Here is a 22532-nt window from a genome sequence, read left to right as displayed (position 1 = left end):
CAAACATTATTCATTGGCCTCGCAATATGGTGGGGTGTAGTGGCAGCAAGCAAAGCTTTACGAGGTTTGTTAGGACACTGCAGGAGGTATTCTATATAGCTTTTCTTACATGGGGGCCACTTTCTTTTTTAATTTAATATACTTGCATTGCTACTACTGGGCATTGATTCACTAGTGTCTAAGAACTTTGATTTTCTATGGTGTCGACTTGCCGAAAGGCACATAGGGAATAAAAAAAATATTGGCAGTGGCTTAGCTCGGCTATGCCAGGATATACGTAGCTAAAGCTAAGGCATAGCATGGTTAGCCTTGCTTAATCTTGATTGCGAGTCCAGGTTAGTCTAGTTGTCTAGCTATGTTGCGGCGTTTAGCCAGTCGTTCGGCGCACTGTTCGTCTGTTTCCTGGACGATTCGTTTCCTCTTCATCTCGTTCCAATGTCAATTCCAGGCCTCCTCCTGCTTATCAGAATTGTTGCCGTCCATACTGCCACTTCAACTATGGTTGCGGCGCACGTGAGCTCTCCTTTTCAATCCTCCGACATGTGATCAAACATGCGATGCAGCTGGCTAAGCGAGCGGAGGCGAGCGCATCGACGAGGAATGCGGTGTGACGTCATACCAAATGGCGGTGGCGGAAAGGCGTGGCGCTGCACAGCGCAGCGGCGGGACACCTGGGGCTCGGTGCTACTAGTGGCACATGCGCAGTAGTGACTAGGGAGCGAGAGAGAGAGAAATATCCGCGGCGAGGCGCGCATTGGGACGTCATGTGCTTCCTCGAAGCACCACCACGGCGAAATCGCAAGTTCGCGGCCAGTAAAGCTTTCGCTTTAATATCTGCTAAGAGCTCCTAACTCTGAATTGTGCAGTAACTGCAGCAATGTTGCTGTAAAGTTACTGTCCGTCACCCAATGGGCGTAGTTTTCAGGTACATCTGGCTTTAGTGTAAAAGTCTAATCACCTGCATTCTAGGGCACATAGAAACCAGATGTCGAGCATCCTATTTATTGCTGAAGCTCATTACCTATCTTACCCATCTCACCTCCATTCCACTTGGTCTTGTAGTGCTCATCATGATGTTTTTTGCTACTCCAGCAAATATGTCCTTATCAAGGTTTGCTATACACAAATGGGCACCATCTATAAAATGAGAGCTGGGCAAGGCTTTCTTCCAATCCTGTATGCTTCCCCTTGTTCAAGTGACTGTTCACTTTTCTTGTTTTCTGCAAAGTGGTGGTTGTCGTGGCAAGGCTAGCAGCTGATCTCTCCTTCCATCCCTGTTATTGTTTGTTTATTCACTTCTGCTTCTGTGGCCCTTACAGAAGTTGTACCGTCGGTACACTGTGCTGACCGGAGAGCTGCAGCGATCCCAGGAAGAGTGCCTCAAGGCTCTGAAGCACCACCGCTACCGGTCATCGCAGATCCTCGAGTCACTGAACAAGATTCAGCCAGCCAGCGATGAGGAGAAAGAGCAGAAGACGCAGCTGCTGCAAAAGCTGGAAGCCAAGCGGTTGCACTTAGACGACATGGGACAAGACCTACCACATCCCAATGGGTAATTTTGCACCCGCGCTTACCACAAGAGATCTCCTATCAATGTACTAGTTCAATGCCTGTTCATATCTTTCAGTCAGAATGACTTCGAGAGGTAGGTAGTGGTTTGACTTGCTCTCACATAGCAAGTTTTAACATATGCATGTCTACTGGGAAATGAGATCCCATTTGCGCATCAGAGGTTTCCTCGAGCTCATTGAGAGTCCTCGAAACTATGAAATTTGCAGTTTTTTTTCAAGAACGGGTTTCAGAAAACCTACCGTTCTGATGCAGTCCAACTACTAGCATGATATCCTAGTGAACCACCGATATTCTATCGACATCCAGGTATGGTTTATACGTCCACGTCCCATCGTAACATCTAAAGGACGTTCTACCAGTATGTATTTTACAAATACCAAGTAGCTGATGTCTTATTGACTTTCATTCTACTTTAGAATTAAACTCTTTATGAACATTACATACTGACATCATAGAGATGCACCCACTACATCATATTGCTTGACTGCATTTTAAGTTTTCTTTAAAATGATTTAAGATGCAGTATCGGTTGGGAGGTGTAAAGTTTTGTAGTTAAATTTTTATGCAATTAGATCTTTGAAAACGCCAAGCTCCCTGAGCTTTATTGCTCACGAATTGCCATTCACATTGAATGTGGTGCTTAAATTTTGCAGAAGTAATAGGTGGAGCTATAGGCTCAAGTTAGAGAGTGAAGGCTAGTCGAAAATTTTCAGATAATTTTTGTTCCGAAACACGGTAGCCCGTGGCTATGGCATTATGTGGCTGATCACATAATGTTTAATGTATGTTGTAACAACCTGACAAAATGTTTTTTTCGGACAACACATGAACAGTTGCCGCCACCCCCATAGGCCTCTTTTCCATTCGCTACGACGGAATTACGTTTTCTCGTTTGTGCAAATTATAGTTCGAAACTATTGTGTCTACATCTAATATGTATACATCTACTCTGCCTATTTTCTGATACAAGTTACTTTTCAAGCTTTGTTAGTTAAATATGCTCAATGTGCCAGACGGGAGGTCCAGGAGAATAAGTAGATGCTGTGCTTTGTGGTCTTGGGCGTCTGTACTAATGCGTGCAAGCGATGTATCTGATCTTGCTGTGTGAGCGTTCTGCCACACAGTGTCTGTTATGTGAACGTTATGTTGAATTTGTCTTGATAGTACATCTGCTGAGGCACCTGCAAGAATAGCTCGCTAGTGTGAACTAAAGAATATCCACTAGATGTTCCATAGACCTTTGCATGCCTAAATTGAGCATTTATTAGAGGTCACATATGTCCAGCTGCGACATCCTTACAATGTTACAGCAGCGTGATCTAGATTGGACTTAGATTATCCATAGTATGTATTTGTAATGTATGGACAAATTAGGTATCTGTAGGATGTGTGCAATGTCTAAAACATCGTGTTCTATGGACATTTATGGAATGTACGTGGTTATCTAGGATTACTTGGACTGCATAATTTGTCATTCTGACGTCCTGCCGCAACATGTTTATTCAACAAGCAATTTATTTATGTAGTGGCCATGGTATGGATCATGGGTAAGTGTCAATAGGTTGGAACTTCATTTTTCTCCTCTGTTCAACGAATAGTTGTCTTGTCATTGGTTGTGATCAGTTTTGGCTTCATTCTGCTGAGAGCATTAAGTCAGCTATGATGTCAGTCATGTTTGGGGCTCATGAGCCCCGATACATTGTGGGTGGCTTGGGTGGCTTTGTGAAAAGAAGTGCTTTTCAAGGCACTCAAATATAATAACAGTTAACATGTCGCCAAATTTCAGCATTTATGGTGTAATTTGCGCTGAAACTGATTTTAAAAGGCTTCATTGAACGCACGAACTTCTGAAATTGGCCGGTATTCCTGAGGTATGTGTAAAGCAGCCATGCCAATGCTTGCTTTATACCCATGTCATTTGCACTTTCAGATGCTCCTGACGTGATAGCCTTTGAAGCTTACATTAATGTCTGCATTACTTGCAGTAGCGCTTTTCCCGCTGCACGAAAATACGGCAACCAATTGGGAATTTCGATCCAAGAGCTTGCAGCACTGCTGCAGCCAGCATCAGCGTTTTACAGTAGACTTCCGTTAATTCGACTCCGGTTAATTCGATTTTTGGGTCAATTTGATCCCGGCTGAAGTTTCTGGCCGGTACCCATGCATATTTATGGGCCCAAATTTTCGTTATTTCGATCATAAAATTTGCCTTCGCCGGATAATTCGAACTTGACTAGGGCAGCATGCTCGCGCCTTACGCCTATGGTAATCCCGATAGCGATCCCTTTAGTGGCAGCGCCTGTCTCGGCGGATCTTAGGGGACCGTGAATGCGTTGAGCACACTTAATCTCTCGTCGAAAATGCCTACTTTCGGCCCGCCCCTGGAAGATTTTTAAGCAGTAACCGTAGCTTACAATGTTTGATTACTGTATTTACCCGATTATAACACGCGCTTTTCTTCTTCCTTATTTTTTTTTTTTATTTTTTAAAGAAGATTGGACCGGAAATAGCCTGTGCGGTGCAATACGACCGATACCAAAACCGCCTTCGCAACGTTCGGATGCGTTGCCGCGTAACAGGGAAGTCTTGCGGCGAAGCTAACTTTAAGAAACCGGCCGCCATCTTGCAACGTTTCCTTTTTCTCAAAACAATCGGTTGCTCATTATATTTCTACTTTGTTCAGGAGCTTTAATGTCATTTCTACGTTATTTTACTACTTTGGACACATAGAAAGGGGTCGCGCCTTTGATTTGGGGGTATGTGAAAATCGGTCAAATACTGCCAAATGAATCAGCGATGTGTTTTGACATTTTTTCTGCTTCTTGTTTAATTTGACCCATCAGATTATTCGATCAGTTTCCTTGGTCTTGTCGAGGTCAAATGAACACTTTATGCAAATGGCCCTGAAGCCTTCGTTGAAGGATGTAAAAAATATGCATGATTTATCCAGAATATTTTTTTGTGACATGCTACAGTGGCTCAGTGGCTATGGAATTGTGCTGCTGAGCACGTGGGTTCAATTCACAGCAGCGCCAGCCACATTCCAATTGGGGCAGAATGCAAAAAATGTTTGTGTACCACGAATTGTTAACAAACTCCAGGTAGTGAAAATAAATCCAGAGCCCTCCACTACAGCATCCCTCATAAACCTACTGTGCAATTTTGAAACTTTATACCTCAAAATTTAGTTTATCCAGAATGTTTTTTGCTGTGCACTGTTACAGGTTTATCTGTTGCACTTGTAGCATTACATGAATGTGAATTTTATTTGTTCATTGCATTCGTATATTTTTCTTTTGCCAATATTGGAAAGAATTGAGTGTGTTTCGAAACTGAAATAAAAGTTCTGTGCTGTTATATGTGATACTGTTTAAGTCTCCTGTTAGTGTTCTTTTCAAGCTGCCACATTGCAACTAACCTATCTTGAAGCAGTCTTTTGTGAGAACTGCAGTGATATTCAGGCTGCGCTTTCGACAGCATGAACCAGGCATTCACTCTTGATGCAAGATAACCTGTCTGTTTTAAGCCATTAGATAACCTTCCGGTAATAAGTTTCCCTTCAAAAGTCCTGTCCAAGGTGTGCTGGTGCAAACATTTTGCTGACATGCGTGTACAGTGCAACTGATCAACACAATTTTACTAGTGTTCCACCAAACTCTATGGATGCAACAGCTTATGCGGAGTTGAAGGCAGTTGAAGCTGCTGAGGTACCACTTAGCAGTTGAGTATTGACTTTATCTACTATGGAAATTTAGATGCCTTCGCAATTCCCATATGGAAAGGGCATTAACAAACTCTCATTGTGACTTGCTGCACTTGCTGGTGCCTGAGTGATATTCCAGCATACTTGATATGCTTGGTAAATCGAAACAAAACTGGTCGCAAAGAATGACAGGATATATCTTCCATTGCGAGGTGGAGTAATTGTGGTTCTCAACCAGAGGCTACTGGCCACTTTCTCGGGGGAAACAGAAAAATAAAACAGTAGGAAATGCAAAAGTTCTATGCTGGGAGTCCTTTCTAATGTTTTTGCTGTGAAGCTTCCCCAAAGTCATGCCTTTCTTTTCTTTTTTGCAGCATTTACCTGCAGATTGTGCTTGGAAGCGTCAACCTTTTTCTCAGGGATGCAGACAAGTAAGTGGGTTCACATATTTGGCCAAAGGGTTGGCCTACTGTACTCTACTCCTTCACCAATTCTTATTTCATATGACCATCATTATTATTTTTATTTTGTTTTAGGTATCGGTACAAGGACGAGTATGAGAGGTTCAAGCTGAAAGTCACCATGTGCATTCTGGTCATGTCCATTTTGTGCATAACAATGAACTACAGGTTGGTAACACTCTCAGTTCTGTTATCTGCTCATCACTTGTTTGAACAAGTACAGGCAATGATCAGAGAGCTATAAAGCCTTGAAGCTAGGTGAAGGTTGCACCCCTTACTATTCATTATATCTTTGTCATTAAATCATTATATCTTCGTCAAATGGTCTACTAAAAGAAAAAAAAGAGAACGGGAGTTTTAAGTGGAAGATACAGTAGAATCCACATATATATAAATATCATCGTCAGCCTATATTTATGTCCACTGCAGGACAAAGGCCTCTCCCAGCGATCTCCAATCACCCCTGTCTTGCGCTAGCTGATTCCAACTTGCACTTGCAAATTTCCTAATTTCATCACCCGGCCTAATTCTCCTCTGTCCTCAACTGTGCTTTCCATGCCTTGGCAAGGAAAGCACAGTTCTGTAACTGTAATGGTATTCTGTAACTTTAATGGTCCACCGTTTATTGCCCTACCCATTACATGGCCTGCCCTACCCCATTTTTTTTTCTTCTAATGTCATCTAGAATATCGGCTACCCTCATTTGGTCTCTGATCCACACCGCCCTCTTCCTGTTCCTTAATTCTATGCCTAAAATTTCTCAATCCATCATTCTTTGCATGATCCTTAACTTGTTTTTGAGCTTCTTTGTTAACCTCCAAGTTGCTGCCCCATATGTTAGCACCGGTAGAATGCAGTGATTGTACACTTTTCAGCAACGGTGGTGAGCTCCCAGTCTTGATTTGGTAATGCATGTCGTATGTACTCGAACCCATTTTTATTCTGTAAATTTCCTTCTCGTGACTAGAGTCCCCAGTGAGTAATTGGCCTAGATAAAATTACTCCTGTACAGACTCTAGAGGTTGACTGGTGATCATGAATCGTTTCCTTGCCAGGCCATTGAGCATTACGTTTGTCTTCTGCATATTAATCTTCAATCCTACTCTTATACTTCCCTGTTTGAGGTCCTCAATTGTTTGTTCCAATTCAACCCCAGTGTTGCTGAATGGACCATGTCATCTGTAAACTGAAGATTGCGGAGATGTTTGCCATTGATCCTCACTAAGACTTGCCAGTCTAATAGCTTGAATACTTCTTCTAAGCATGCAGTGAATAGCATTAGAGAGACTGTCTTCATGCCTGACCCCTTTCTTGATAGGTAATTTTCTACCTTTTTTTGTGGAGGAACAAGGTAGCTGTTGGAATCTTTGCAGGAAGTTCCGAAGAGATTCATGTGTGCCTCCTGTACTCCTTGATAGCACAATGCCTCCAGGACTGCTGGTATCACTACTGAATCAAATGCCTTTTCATAATCTACAAAAGCCGTATGGAGAGGTTGATTGTACTCTGCAGATTTGTCAGTTACCTGACATGATCCATTGCAGAATATCCCTTCCTGAAGCCAGCCTGTTCTCTTGCATGATAGTCAAGTGTTGCCATGATTCTGTAGAAAATTATTTTGGTGAATACCTTATACAGTACCAAATGCAACAATTACACATGCAACAAAAAATATGATCAGATTTGTGTTGCACAACGGTAAGCCTAAGCGTGACACGTTACTGGTATAACTTTGGTTTCATTCTGCAGATGGCATTACATGCGCTATGATGTCAGTCATGTTTGGGGCAAACACTGAGTATTGTCATACAGGCTCACAAGCCTCTGATACATTGTGGGTGGCTTTATTTATGTGAAGGAAGGGCTTTCCGATAAGGCAGCAGTTAGAATTTCCCCAAATTTAAACATTTCTGGAGTAACTTTAATTGAAACTGACTTTAAAGGCTTCATCGAGTACTAATGAATGCTTGCAAATATTGTTGGTCAAAAGTGTATGTCCCATGATCATTGGACTGTACCAGGACTCCATCTTGTAGGAGACAATGTCCTGCTCTGGAATTGGTAGCGAGGTCGTTGCAAATGCTGCATTGTATTAGGCACTTAGAACCGTTCAGTGTGTATAAGGTGTTGTCATTGCTGTGGTTTTTGTTTCTCTCAAAATTTCCGGAGATATTTGATATCTTTTTTTTCTTGCATGGATTGGTTCTTTTTTTTGTTAAGCTTTGGATAAACCTCTGTACTTCCAGGGGCCACTAACTATGCACTCGTATTGCATTTAAGCATCTGTGTTTAATTTCAAGTTGCGCTGCTAACATTGACATTTCAATGATGTGGAAGACTGACCCAACACTGCTCCTTGCTTGCAGGGCCAACGACGCTATCCTGCACTTTCTTCTGGTCTGGTATTACTGCACACTCACAATACGGGAAAGCATTCTGGCAGTGAATGGCTCAAAGTAAGTTGGCTGGGCAACATGCAAATGTCCTTACGAGTTCGATTGAAACGAGAAGGGATGGTTATTGTACATGTAAAGAGACTGCAGCAGACGTTCATTCAGCTGAATTTATCACTAATATTCCCTCTAATTTATTTGTTCTGATTGTAGAATAAAAGGATGGTGGAGGCTACATCACTTCATAACAACTGCGCAAGCTGGGATCATTATTGTCTGGTAAGCTGCATTAGTTGTTTAACCATTTTAACTCTGTAAGCTTTTGTACTGTAATACTGCACCACTCTATGACAATTTGAGCTTCCTTAAATTGCAAGATGTATGTAAATGTTAATTTCTTCAGTGTTTAGCAGTATTTAGGCAGTGTTTTGCTGCCTAAGTTAGCTTTTCAGTATCTTTAGTGGTCATCTTATTTTTCACTTTAGCCTGTTTCTTTAGCATAGGCTAGTAGTATGTTCAAATTGTTTGTCTTATGGGTCCTGTAAGTTGGGTTCGTATACCTTAGATGAAACATTGGTGCAAGTTTAGTTGGGCTGTGATTTTAAAAAATGCAAGATTCACTCTTTGTACTAGCAATTACACTTGCTTTCATCTGCAGGCCAGATGGCATCATATATGGAATGTTCCGGAGGCAGTTCACATGGTACGTCTGTTTCATAAGTAAGTGAACCATTTTTTTTTTTTTATTGGTGCGCATTATTATGCTGTCTGGCTGTCCTGAGCACTGTTTTCTCACCATGTCACATAGCATGCCCCAGGTGGTAGTCCAAGGGAGCCTGCAGCTTGTATTGCAATATATTTATTAAATTAATTTAGTTGAAAAGTTCATTAGTAAGATTTTAATTTGTCAAGTATGCATATTGGTTTCTAGTGTAAGCAATGCATACCACTTCTATTCCAACTCAATAAGTAGAGTTGTGCTAAATACGCCAAGGGTGATTTTTGAAAATTCGGCTAATGTTAAAATAAAACACCCAGTATGTACATAAATTAGCATAAGTGCTGCTTGTGTTTCCACTGGCACTTGCATTTTGTTGGTCCATGCTCTTCAAGGGACAAAAGGGCTGAACCCTTAGAGTTATGTGTAGTAACATAATGCACGGTTTATGGATTCAAATAATTAGTAGTAATTTGGTCTCTTGTGAATACACTTTCATTGGATATTTTAATAACCAGAATGTAGATTGCTTGTTTTTTGGCACCTGCATTCAGTTTGCTATGCTTTCCCTCTTTGCACTTTACAATTGTGTCTTCCTTGGGCAGGCATAATCCAATTCTGGCAGTTCTACTACCAACAAGGATGCCTGTACAGACTTCGAGCGCTGGGTGAAAGCCATAATATGGACATCACAATCAGTGAGTGTGTATTGTCATGGACTTGCATAGCCCTTCTCTGACAGAGCAGTTGTACAGTTGGTAGAAGTCACTTGTAAGTCCTTGCTGTTTATTTATTTACAGAAGCTAGACATCGACAACCACCGAAGATTGTGGATTGAGCCAAAATATAGGTTTCTAGTCAGTGTTGCAATCTAAAGTCCGCCAAGTCTTTAAAAGCAAATTCTTGTTTTCTTTATATTAGTGTCTTCAACACTGCAATAAAGAGGGAAATGCTAATGACTAGCTTATCACACAGAAGACTGTTTACGAAGTATATTTACAAACGGAATTGCAGCGTTGACCAGTATAGCGGACAAGCTGCACAAAAGAGCCAGTTTGTCTTCGTTGGTGGGACCATGCTTATCCTTCGAGGGATGCATGTAGCATCTCAAACCTTCAGCATTTTTATATTGTTGCAGAGGCTTTGAGTCCAGAATTCTATGCAGCAGGCTTCTATAGTTTGAGGTTCTCCAAGTTAATTCTTTTGAATTGAACTTCGAGTTCTTCAAGGTGTTTATGGCAACTAAATGATTTCAAGCTGTTGGCCTAAGCTTCCAAAAGCAGGCAAACCGGTGGACACGCCGAAATTGACCCTCTGTAGACTATATGTGAAATATACTGGGTGTAAACTCTATTCCCCATGTTATGATAGTAATATCTAGCATCCTTGTGCTGCAGCAGCTGTCACAACTGTAATGTACCAATCATATTTATTTATTTATTTATTTATTTATTTATTTATTTATTTGGTACTTGCTTTGCCTTTACTGGCATAGCAGTAGGGGGTATACATTGTATGTAACAGTGTGTAATTGACACTCAAATCAAGCACACAACGTGCAGTAGAAATCATTGAATACTATGTAAACGTATGCAGGTAGAAAAAGACTCCATTCTCTTATGATGCAATGAAAAAAAAATGAATAACTCAAGACATCACCTCTAAAAGAAAATAAATTTTCAGGTTATGGCCTCTTCTTTGTGAGATATATGGTGGCAGTCTGATATACGTTTCTCTCTCTATACCTGTCTTACAAAATAGTATATGCTGTGAAAAAATTTTAAAGCTCTCTTGTGGTCTTCTGAATCCTTCCATTTCAGCTTAAGCTTACTCTGTCATGCTAAGCTGTTTAGTATAATTTCCTATTACAAATCGAGCTGCCATATTCTGAACCCTATAAAGCTTGTCAGCTAACTCACTAGTATGGGGATTCCAGCAAACACATGTGTATTTGAGTATTCAACGTACACGAGTAAAAGGCAAATTAATTTTTAATTGGCAGTCGTTGAAGGAGAGCATGCTGAATCTTCTAGCAGTGAAGGACAAAGGGAAGTGTGATGATTGCTTTTGCTTGTACTGGTTCACCACTCCGTGTGAGGTTATGGATGGGTGTAATACACGCAGTTGGGGGAGTGTGCAGAGGAGACCGCACCCTGCATCTCTTTCACTTTGTCACTCGGTGCCTTTTAAAGGTTGTAATGTGTGCATAATGGCATCGTGTTTTCTTGAACTTTACTACAGATGGATTTCGGTCTTGGATGTGGCGTGGACTCTCCTTCCTGCTTCCATTCCTGTATTTTGCCTATGTGAGTAAACTGCCGCTTGTCAAGTTTGTTACAGTGTAACGTTTATTGCGTCTCATCAGTATCTGGCATTGCACCACAGCAGTTGACACAGCATGTGTTATTGCCACTTGTGCCATATATAGACCTTTCCATCGGGTGCAGAGAACACCTCCTCACTGGACTGTTTGTGCGCAAGTAAGCAGGCATGCGCTGAAGCTATTGCAGTGTTCTTGCGGTGGGCTCAGCACGAGGTCGCGGGATCGAATCCCGGCCACGGTGGCCGCATTTCGATGGGGGTGAAATGCGAAAACACCCGTGTACTTAGATTTAGGTGCACGCTAAAGAACCTCAGGTGGTCGAAATTTCCGGAGTCCTCCACTACGGTGTGCCTCATAATCGGAAAGTGATTTTGGCACGTAAAACCCCATAATTTAATTTTTTTTTTTGCGGTGGGCTCACACGTAGTTACGACAGTCCAGAGGGCATTATGGCGACACTCGGGGAGCTTTTATTGGAAAGGTCTACTATTGCACAAAACCTTCAGTCACTAGGGAAACATGGTATTTTTTCTTTAGTTTGTGCAGAATTGCATATCGTAAAGCTGTTTTTTGCTTTTTCTTTTTATCCCTACTGAAATAACCTGACAAATATGGAAATAATGTTTACAAATTTCTGTTTACACTTTATTGTACTGTTGAGCCCGGTTATAACGAACCTGAGCATCACGCGGCATCTGTTTGTTATACAATTAAAGCTCGATCTAGTGAAACCCAATTTTACGAAGTTCCCGATCTAACGAAGAAATTTCCGTTCTTCGGTAAGCACTCATAAGGTTCAATGTTGTCATCAACTGGAATTAACGAAACTAGATTGCATTAAACCCGCTTTAAGGAAGCTTTTGCAGAAATAAATGAGTCAAAAAGCTGCGATTTTTAACGTTGATGCACACGGGTTTTTCTTTGAGTGTGCACTCTAACAAAATCATGTAAAACATCTAGGCACTCTAGTCACGGCCCTAGCTTTATGTTGAGGAGGCTACATGTCGTGCCCATGCATATAACAAGGGACTCAGCAGTCGCTAGTGTTCTTATGTACCAGATCGCGCTAGGGGTGCGGTATCTGGCCCCCCTTGCGGACTTTTTACACGCGCTGGCATGGGTTAGTGGCAGGTACAATGCCACAGTTGCTTTTGGGTGTCACTACATTACAATTTTAGATTTCGAAGGACTGAAAAATCCCTTACTCGATTTTCTGAACTTCCCGGTTTAACGAAATAATTCGAGCGTGGTCCTCACTTAATCAAATCGAGTTTCAACTGTATCCCGATGTGCGTAATAAATGGACCACAGCTTAAAAAATGGGGCTAGTTAAGACAAAATTTATTTCCTTGCAAAGAAGTACATGATGCTCATCTGTTTCTGCAGTGCAGATCTGATGAGGGCGGTCTCCAGTTTATGTAAAGTTGAAGCGTGCTCTTCGCTGAGGCCCTTTGCATAGACAAGTTGCCTGGGGCCTTCTGTGTAGCCCGCTGCTACAGGTGCACTTATGGGTGCTGGCTTCGAAGTTTCACCGTCATCCGATTCCTCCATGTCGTTCTCCACCCGCACTTCACAAATGACGCCCTCATCCATGCACAGTTCTGCAATATCAGTCTTCATCAGCAGAAATAAAGTCATCTGATTTAGTGTCGTGGCCCCCCCCATGTCTGAACCGACGACGCGCTGCCACAAATCACTGCTGGACCGAGCATCTTCAGAAGCACCAGGCACTGCATTGACGAAGCCAGCCTTGTGGAAACAGTTCCACATGCACGCGGCCGTCACCTCCACCCAGGCCGCCTTCACCATCTCAGCAGCTGAATACAGCGAAACTTGAAGCGGCAAGTTGGCGGCTGGGCGGTCAACAGTGATGCGCAAGCGCTCCACAAGGTGGCGCCTACATGATGCCTTAAATGCGCACATTGTGCCCTAATCAAGCAGCTTCACTTTCTTAGTGGTATTGGGCGGCAGGAAAAGTACAGTAATTGCCGTTAGAGAAGTTCACATGTGGTGCTGTGCGCAGTTGTTGAGCACGAGCAACATGCGCCTGCCTTGCCTCTGCATGTCGCGGTCAAACTTGCCCAGCCACTCTGCGGATGAATTGCGCGTCGTCCATACCTTAGTATTGTGCCTGTAGTGCATGGGTACATAGTTCCGAAAGCAGCGTGGCTTCTTCGATTTTCCAATTACAAAGGGCACGCACTGATCACTGCCATCCATATTGGCGTACAGAAGTGCTGTAACGCACACTTTACTTTGCTTGCCACCAACATGTGAGTCGCCTTTCACGGCATGCGTCTTGTCAGGCAGCATCCGATAAAATAATTCAGTTTCATTTGTGGTATACACGTCCTGCTCCGCGTAGCTTGCAATAATGGCTATTTCTTACAAGCCAAGTGGCAACGTCTTGGTCACTTACCGAAGCCGCCTCGACGACAATCGATTTAAAAACAGTCCCATGCCACACTTTGAGTCGATGTAGCCAACCATTGCCTGGGCAGAAGTCAGGAAAATCTAGCAGGAACGCAAAATTTTTGGCTTTGCCCAGCATCATTGGTCCACTTATCGGAATGCTGCAAGCCCGTGTGTCAACGAACCACATAACCCTTTGAGGGTCGATGTTTTTCGACATATGCAAGTGCCCAGGGTCTACCGGTATTTTTTTTATTGCAGATTCCAATTCCAATTCTTCTTAGGGAGTTATATCGAAAAAAATTTACTATAACTTTTCTAGGGTGACCGTAAAGTGAGAAAAAAATATTTTGCATTGTTATATATCTACTCTTCATTCACGAATAACAACAGTAAAAAAGGAAGTAATCTTATAAGAATTGAAAATTTGATGCAGTGTTATAGTTGAAGGCTTTGAAAATGTGCACACATGAATATTTCGCAAGACTGAAATGTTCCTGCTCTTACACTAATATGTACATCCATAGCATAATCAAACTGCATAGGTGTGCGCACTCAAGAAAACTGTGTGGTTTGGTGCCCGTCAGAAAAGCAAAACGTGGGACGAACTTTAGCTAATCTTCATCTTATCGCCAACCAGAGGCAATTAGTTTTCATGAGTCTCAAAAAAAAAAAAGCAATGGAAACGCATGCATGGCGGCATCGTTCCTATTCCTATGCGCACCCCCGTGAGCACTAAACAAGCGAGAAACAAGTGGTCGCCCTTTGAGCAATTAGTAACGAGATAGCCATCAGTTTTGCAAGCGCAAGAAGCCGAAACCGCCATCTGCCCACGCGTGCACCAATGTGCGAGCGGTAGCATATAGACGTGCAGGAGTGAACTAGCGCTAAAACAAACCATGCAATGAAAACCGAGAGAAGGAGGCGCGCGAAAAAAATTCCCTGTATTCCCACATAGTAGCAGCACATGACAGAAAATAAAAAGTTAGGAAATTGGTGCGCTTTTTAAACATACAGACGGCACCGTAAATATGTGGCATCTACCATTTCGAACTTTGTTCACGGCGTCGTATATTTATGTCATTGATCCTCAAAGGGTTAAGCAGCATGTCCTCTATACATCCACATAGGTGACCTTCTCCACACGCTTTCGGTTCGTCGAGTCTGCGTCAGAGCTGGCGATCTTTTCCTTGTTCTTTAGAATTGTCGAGGTGGTCGGTTTCAACACGTTGTACTTCTTCAACTTGCAGTTCTTAGCACCTTGAGACAGTTCCATCAAAATTGCTCGCTTCGTTGCCGTGTCCAGTGCTTTTCGTGTCATCACCGCTACAGGTCCGGCATTTCCATCTGCCATCCTGAACCCAACCCAGGCCCGACTAGAATGAAGCGCGGAAGCGAGGAAGCCCTACGTGTGGAGGAGGCCTGCTTCACAGTAGCGGCCAGAAAACGAAACTGCTGAACTTTAGCCGGCGGCTGTAGCGCACCTGCTGAGGCAGCAAGGGGGTTGCAAGGAGGAGTATGGATAGGGGAGCGGAGTTGCAAGGACGGGTGGGAGGGCGATCTTGTAAGCCACATGCCGACACTCGTGGGCAGCGGGTGACGGTTGGGAAAGGGTAGCAGGGCACGAAATCGATAGTTTGCTCACGAGGAGGCTTGGGAAAACAGACCGCACATGCAAAGGGGTCGGAGGTCATTGTTATTTTGCATCGCGGCCCCGGGTTTACGCTGTCCATTCGCTGTAACCAATTGGTAGGGCTCAGAGACGTTCATTATACGTGCGATTTTATGGCATTGAAATGTATATTTTGATGGTCGCATGGGTCTCATTCGTGTTTAGCGAAAGTTCGTCTTAAGCGGGGCCGTTATATGCGGGCTCGACTGTATTGTATAACGCAATCGTAGGGCTTCTCACCACTCTGTAGCGCCATACATCTCCTGCTGTTAAAAACAATGACATCCATCAAGGTGGCTCAGTAGCTGTAGCCATCTGCTGCTAAGCACAAGTTCGCAGTTTTCATTCCTGTTTGTGGTGGCTGCATTTTAAAGGGAGTAGGGTGCGGGAACACTAATTTACTTTAATTAAGGTGCAGATTTAAGAACCCCAGGTAATCTAAGTTCATTTGTAGTCATCTCCCCTGCCCCATTTACAGCGTCTCAATCAATCAATCTTTATTTAGCATTCATTTACAAAAAGTGAACACTAGGACAAGAACTAAAAGCTGCAACACATAGCATGTGTTGCTTTGGGATGTTAAACCCGTCTATTCTATTTGATTTTGATAACAGCAATGTGCAAGAGTTCTTTTTTTTTCCGTCCTCACTGTTATGTATTTTGTTTGCAGATGTTCCAGCTCTACAATGCATATACATTGTATCATCTCAGCCTTCGTCCTGAGTGTACAGAATGGCAGGTGAGCAAATTCGTCACCACTTGCCTTGTAAAGAGTGAGCTCACATGATGATATTTTTGTGACCCGCATACTTATCATTGTCAAGGCTTTTCTTCCATAACCATATATAGTGGTTACAGGCAAAGGTTGTTTCGTGTAATGAAGGTGCAGTTCCAGCCTTCTATGGACACTGTATTATCATGTACAGTCGCCGACCGTTTATTCGGACCTCACGGGGACTGCGGAAATGTCCGAATAAACAGGTGTCCGAAAAAGCAGATTAAGAAAAAAAATGAAATCCTTTATTTCCACGCACTTATTCGGGCTCGGCAGTAGGCTTGAAGAAATCGTGAGTGCGCCGTTGCACGCTGTCCCGTTTACGCGCAATCAGATAAGCCTGAATCTCGGAGAGGGTCGTACGGGGCGGCTGAAAGCACAGTCACTGCTTGTGCACGCTCCGCATGCGACGGCAGCGTAGCACATGGTGCGTCATCTTCCGACTCGGAGTCATCGTCCGGCGGAGCAGCAGAAACCTTACGAACGATCTCGCCGTCGTCGAGTTCTGCGCATGTCAGTACAGCAGTGTCAGCACTTGTGAAACTGTCAAATGAGACGGTGTCCGGAATCACAATGCAATCACTGCGCAGGTCTCGGCAGAATATTTTCCGCGTCAGTAGGGAGCACATCGGAAGGCGACAAATCTTAGGCCTCCCGGCACCCGCTTGCCGGCATTCCCCAGCGCAGTCTGCGCGGGCACTGTCGGCGCCATTAGACACTTGACGCGATGTTTCCGTACGCCACGTTGGATCACCGAAACCTCGACACAGCACACAACGCAATCACCACCGTGCCGACACCAGTCGCACGAACGAAAAACGTGCTACTCGCAGCGTCGTGCGCGAAAGAAAGAAATCAGCTGCTGGATTGTCTTGACATGGCTTACTAAGCTGAAACCGGAACTACTGTACGACCACTCTATCGAACCAGGCAGAAACGATGACGATGAGCGGGGATTTCCAGTAGCGCCACTTCGTGGGGCAGCAAGGAGGCTCCGTTCAAAACAAAAATGGCGTTCAGCAAGTCGAACTATGCGCCGCGGTCAGAGTTGGTGCATGATGCCCTCGAACGAGTTGGCTCAAGAAGTGTCCGAAAAATCAGACGAGGGGTGGCAGGGCGTCCGAACTTTCGGCAGTTGTTATACATTATGGTCTATGGGGAGAATGGCGGTGCCGCGAAGCTGACCGAATAATCGGGCATGTCCGAATTTTTGGAGTCCGGAAAATCGGTCGGCGACTGTATTATCAGGCTGCTTATATTGGCCCATAACATGGCCTTCACATCTAGCCATGTGGTTGTTGCAGTAAAATATCGTTAATTCGACCCTTGTTAATTCAGCAAATCAGATATTTCACCCTCGTCCTGGCAAACATATATATTATTTAATGGTGTGAAACTCTTGTAAATTCAGACATATTTGGCATTGCATCGAAAAGTTTAAACAGCTCTTATAACGAGGTGAGCGCGAAGTGCTGTAAATCTAAGCATACATGAGCAAAAGCGATGCTAATGTCCAACCGAAGCAAAGTGACAGAGTCTGCAATGCCATAGTCATCAGCGGAAACCATATGGGAACGCAAGAACTTCTTTCTCGCATTTGCCCGACCCGAAGACTCCCCGGAAAGAAACCTGGGGACATTTTAATGGCGATTCTTGTTTCTAAAGGTGCCTTTGCCTAGGTACTACTGAGGACGACGCACTTTCCTCTGTTTTGTCCGAATGGGGTCATAGCAGCCGATACAGATTGTAATGGCGAAGCGTAAATTTTTTGTCACTGGTTGGCCCGTGTTACTGAGGCGCATGTAACATAAGGTTTGCTGCTTTGCAGTGCGTCTTCAGCGCTCTGCCAGCAGCACAGCCATTGGCAAGAGGAGTACGTGCCACATGTACTCTTAGTGCACTCCTCTGCATATGCAGCATCCAGCCATAAACAAGAACTTCAGTATAGAGTATAATTGAATATTTAACCCTAAATGAATTCGCAGTAACGTGTCATTATTAATTATTCTGCAGCCGCTAAAGCGGCACCTACCTGTCCCCCTCCCCTCACCCCCCCTTTGCTGTTATCGGTCGCACATCCGTTGTGCCTTCTTCTTGTTCACACGGGACCCAGCAGCCGGAAAAGATATACAATCGCAATTTGCCGATTGACTGAACATCGGTGCTGAAAGGGTGTGCTTTCAAAAAATGTAGTCATCGGTAAAGAAGAAACATAACTGTATTGGGTCACTTTTTTTGTTCTCGATTGCGAAGATTGTTGCTGGGAAATTGTACAAAACGTGGTGGTATCAGCATAGTTCTACTGTATTGCAAACTACGTTATGGTGACCTTGGTGTCGCAACTCATTGCCCCATGGTAGACAAACAGGGGGGCGATGGTGGCAGGCCCTGTTAATGATGATACACATGTACACATGATGCCATTGATGGCACCTGCTAGCAGGGGACAAGATCTGCAAGGGAGCTTTGCTCTTAATGTGTTGTCTGCGGCAAGCACCAATACCTTTGATCCTATTATTATGGGCTGAATGATTCAGGGGCTTCTATATAGTAGTATAATTGTTCAGTGACAATTTGGTATTCGTCAGGACTGTTTTAGGAACCTGTTAACTAAGTTTTACTGCTAAAACAAAAACGCTGCTTAACAAAATTTGCAACTTCAGTTTTTCGCTGCAAATACAACTTTGCTATATTGAAGCTTAACTCTTAATGCTTGCACATTTCTATACTGGAGGACATTAGTGTTGCACAGTGCTCAGGTTGCAGATGCATCATTACAGTTGTCATTCATTATCATTTCTTGATGTCAGGTCTGTGTTTGTCTATGCTGATGTCTGCCACTCTTTCTCTCCCCACATGGCCACTGCAGGTGTTTGTGTCGGCACTAATCTTCTTCATCCTCTTCATGGGCAACATCTCAACCACCTCGCTTGTCATCTTCCACAAGATCAGTGGCCGTGCAATCATCCGTAGGATACAGAAGAAAAAGAGCCACAACCACGTGGAGTAGGACCAAGTTCACCCAAGCCATGTTGTTTGCCACAAATGTCACTCGTCTGTGTTGACCTCTTAGGACAGTGGCTGTTGGCACATACTGACATTGTGTCTGTGCACATGGGCAGCAAGAGAAATGTAACCGGCCTAGTCAGACTGCCCTGGACGAAGGCAGCCCTAGGACTAGTACTTTACTGTGTACTTGCATTTGTTCTCGTCTCTGGGAGGACAGTGCATAACATGTCGCGTAGTGCTCTTACAAATTATTTTAGTTTTTTTTTTCTTTCCTTGTAACTCTTGGTCTGTCGCATGATCTCCATTTGGACATATGTTTTATGAGTGCGTGTTGTGTGCCTGGAAAGCCATTTTGGGATCACTTGTCCATTTGTTGTTGTTCACCTCACTTTCAACTCTCTCTTTCGGAAGTGGTTGCTATTGGTTGAATGCAGAATCCCGTGTACTTGTGGTGCCCCTGACCATTACAAGCAAAGTTATTTCCTCTTTGACATTTGTGAATGTTTCTCATTAGCTGTGTTGAATCACACAAATTGAGGGAAAATGCGCTGTGCTCAATCCTGGTGTGTGGTACAAAAAGGCAATATACTTTTGCGTCAGTGTGCTTTTTGTTGTTTCGTGTGTTGTCTGCGGCTGTTACTATGGCTCCAGGCTTGCCAAGCTATACCTTGCCAAACCAAGTGGCCCTAAACGTGCATGCTATTTGTAAGTGAGGCTTTCATTGTGCATTTTAATGGTAGAGGCTAGCTGTCTGTTACTGCACTCGGATTTACTTAGTCGATGTTACCCAGTGAAGGCACAAAAGTAATGTCTTCTTAGTCACTATAGCCACAAAGTGCTGATCACCCTACCTGCCAGGTTAGACCGCAAGTAACTCTTCTGAATAAGCTTCCTGATGCACCATGGGGTTCATTAAAGTTGTCAAAAACAAGGCCTTATTCAAGAGGTTTCAAGGTAAGTTCAAGTGGAGGCAAGATAAGTGCTGCTACTACACCTGCTGCGCACTAATTGTTCAAGATAAAAACAAGCACAACTTGCCCAAGTACTCAATGATCATTCAGGTTACGAGCCTTGTCATCTGACAGATTGCATGCTCTCTGATCAAGGGTGGCATGAGTGTGTGCATTGCTACAATGTTGTTAGGCCTAACCAACTATGCTGCTGCGCACTGCATGGGTCAGCTGCAGGCAAGAGTCATGTTGTAGAAGTTCAAGCTTGATAGTATGTACAACAGCTGTGCTGGCAAAGGCTCCCACATAGAGGGCCTTTTCAAACAATGACCGAGTGTTTAATTGGCCCACTGAAAGAGGCCATGAAAAGTGACATGGACAGCTCTCCAGGTCCCTTTTTCTTGAATGGCTGCCTGGCTGTGGTGCGGCAACTGAGTAATTCAGTGCCATGGTTCACCACCGACAGGTCTACGGTTGGCACATGATTAATCTCATAAAGGTGCTGCCAGAAGATAAGACTTACATGCACTAGTTCCTGCGATACACTATTGAGTTTAGTGACGGAGCAGTGCTCTTCAGAGCTTGTTGAGGTGATGCCGTGATGCCTTAAGTTTGTAACACGGATATGGCAAAGCTATATTTTTGGATGAGATGTGTGGTTCAGCGATGTCATCTGAAAGATGGCTATATTGTCCATTTTTCTCATACTTAAAAAAAGTGTCAATCGATTTACCGTGGCAAAAGTCCCTATGTTGCCTGCCTTTATACTACACGAATTTCTCACATTTTTTGCTCACACTTTCTCTTGCAACTTTCATGTAAGGTCGTCGTTTTTTGTCTATGCAAGTTCAACTTGTTGAACCTATAGGCTAAATATGTGAGCAATCTTCCTGCACTGTTTTTCTTCATCTTCCTGTTGGTGCCTTCGCATTATTTCTTCCATCATTGGTTTACATTGTTCGCACAAGCATTAACTTGCCTATTGTTCAGACATTCGGAATATCGATCTAGACTTGATTAAAGAGTGTCCAACTTAGACGCACAAATGCTTGTCTTAATGCTTACATTTGTGAGTTTGTCCTTGGTATGTGTTCTGTGAAGCAAGTCCTGCACAAGAATATGTGCTGAGTATGCACACCCTTATCACTTTAACCACACCTTTTTCTCATGTTAATCACTTTCCATGTTGTTCGCTGTTTCCTGTGCTTAGCGAAAAATTGCAGGACTTACTAAAAATGCTGTCCTAAGACAAGGATAACTTATATGCATCCAGTTAAGTGTTCAACGAGGGCCACTGTCGTTACTGTTATAAGTGGGGGCATACTTTCTAAGGTAAAGCTAATTTATAAGTGTACAACTAAGGAGTGTTCAACAAGGCTTGTTATTCCTGCTGTTGCCAGTGTACTGTTCAGCTTGTAAATGGCTATGCGTTTGTTCAAATGCGTGTTGTTTAGAAAGTGCAATGTGTACACAATGGCAATTGCACTTAGTTGGCCAGTGCACCAGCAATTCAGTGTCATGCCACATGCAACTTTTGTTTGTTCTCTGGCCAGTTTTGCTTTTGTCGTTACTATAATGATAGCCCATTCATAGTGCTTGTGTGCTAGGTAATCACACTGTTTTCAATGCAGGAGTGAATTTTAGACACTAAATTTAGTGCCAAAGCTTTTGTCTTTGGCCTTGATTCTTTCAGCACCAATGCACAGCAATGCATGCATTGCTGCATCTCATTTGGATTCCAATGTAACATACACCTTATGTCAATATTAGAAAACAGAACCTGATTGTCGCTGACTGTACCAGTGTGCAAGTTTAATTCTGGTTGCACCCCACAAGTTTGCATCTATTAGTCATGAGCCTGGGATAGCTATCACCATTTTTTATTGTGTGTGTGCTGACAGACAGGTGTGTTTTGGCCTAACTATTCCATTATATACAAAACTGTGTCTGTTGTGTGTGTTCAATATTTGATTAAATGTTGTCGATCAAACAAGCTCATCAGTGAATTACTGTGTTCAGCATATTTTCTGCTGAGCTCTTCGACTGCACTTTCTAGTAATTTTACGTGCTCTTTTAGTAAGAAGAGTGCATCTCTGCAGTGTATGGCTCAGCAACTTCGATTTTTATTTTCCATAGTTGGTCTGCTTGTCTTCAGTTTCTCGTTACTCTGGGTAACTTTTTTTTTTACACATTGGGTAGCTTTTTCTTGTGTGTGTAGCTTTTTGTGTTTGTGGGGGCATGGGGGATGGGGAGATGACTAGTGGGGCCTCTTACATGTTCCTCGCTGTTGCATTTTCCCGGCTGCTGCGTCATGTTTTCGTGGTCTCAACATAAGTTATATTGACTCCTATGTATTATGTCCCCATTTGATACAGCGCCATTCTGTAGTATTCCAGCATCTTATGTTGCATTTGAAAGTGGCCACAGCCTAAATATAATCATGCAGAGAGAAATTGACTGTCGCATGTTGCAACAGGCAACCAATTCATTGCAGCAGGCATGCTTGTTGCAACAAGTGACTAATTTGTTGCAACAAGCGACCGA

General features: G+C 43.4%; 1 protein-coding gene across 1 annotated transcript in view; it reads left to right on the top strand.

Moving 5' to 3' along the window:
• LOC126545997 (transmembrane protein 120A) overlaps positions 1-21981 on the top strand; it is a 30464-nt gene extending 8483 nt beyond the window's left edge. Inside the window, exons 2-11 of the mRNA XM_050194050.3 lie at positions 1320-1552; positions 5650-5706; positions 5812-5904; positions 8103-8192; positions 8343-8408; positions 8788-8849; positions 9453-9545; positions 11089-11153; positions 15925-15993; positions 18899-21981. Coding sequence (XP_050050007.1) covers positions 1320-1552; positions 5650-5706; positions 5812-5904; positions 8103-8192; positions 8343-8408; positions 8788-8849; positions 9453-9545; positions 11089-11153; positions 15925-15993; positions 18899-19039 — 969 coding nt within the window. The 3' untranslated portion in view covers positions 19040-21981. The remainder of the gene's footprint in view (positions 1-1319; positions 1553-5649; positions 5707-5811; positions 5905-8102; positions 8193-8342; positions 8409-8787; positions 8850-9452; positions 9546-11088; positions 11154-15924; positions 15994-18898) is intronic.
• The last annotated feature ends 551 nt before the right edge of the window (positions 21982-22532 follow it).

The sequence above is a fragment of the Dermacentor andersoni genome, chromosome 3, assembly GCF_023375885.2.
Source record: "Dermacentor andersoni chromosome 3, qqDerAnde1_hic_scaffold, whole genome shotgun sequence".
In the NCBI taxonomy this organism is placed as follows: domain Eukaryota; kingdom Metazoa; phylum Arthropoda; class Arachnida; order Ixodida; family Ixodidae; genus Dermacentor; species Dermacentor andersoni.
Note: the sequence above shows the minus strand (reverse complement) of the source record. Positions and strands in the feature narration are given on the sequence as shown.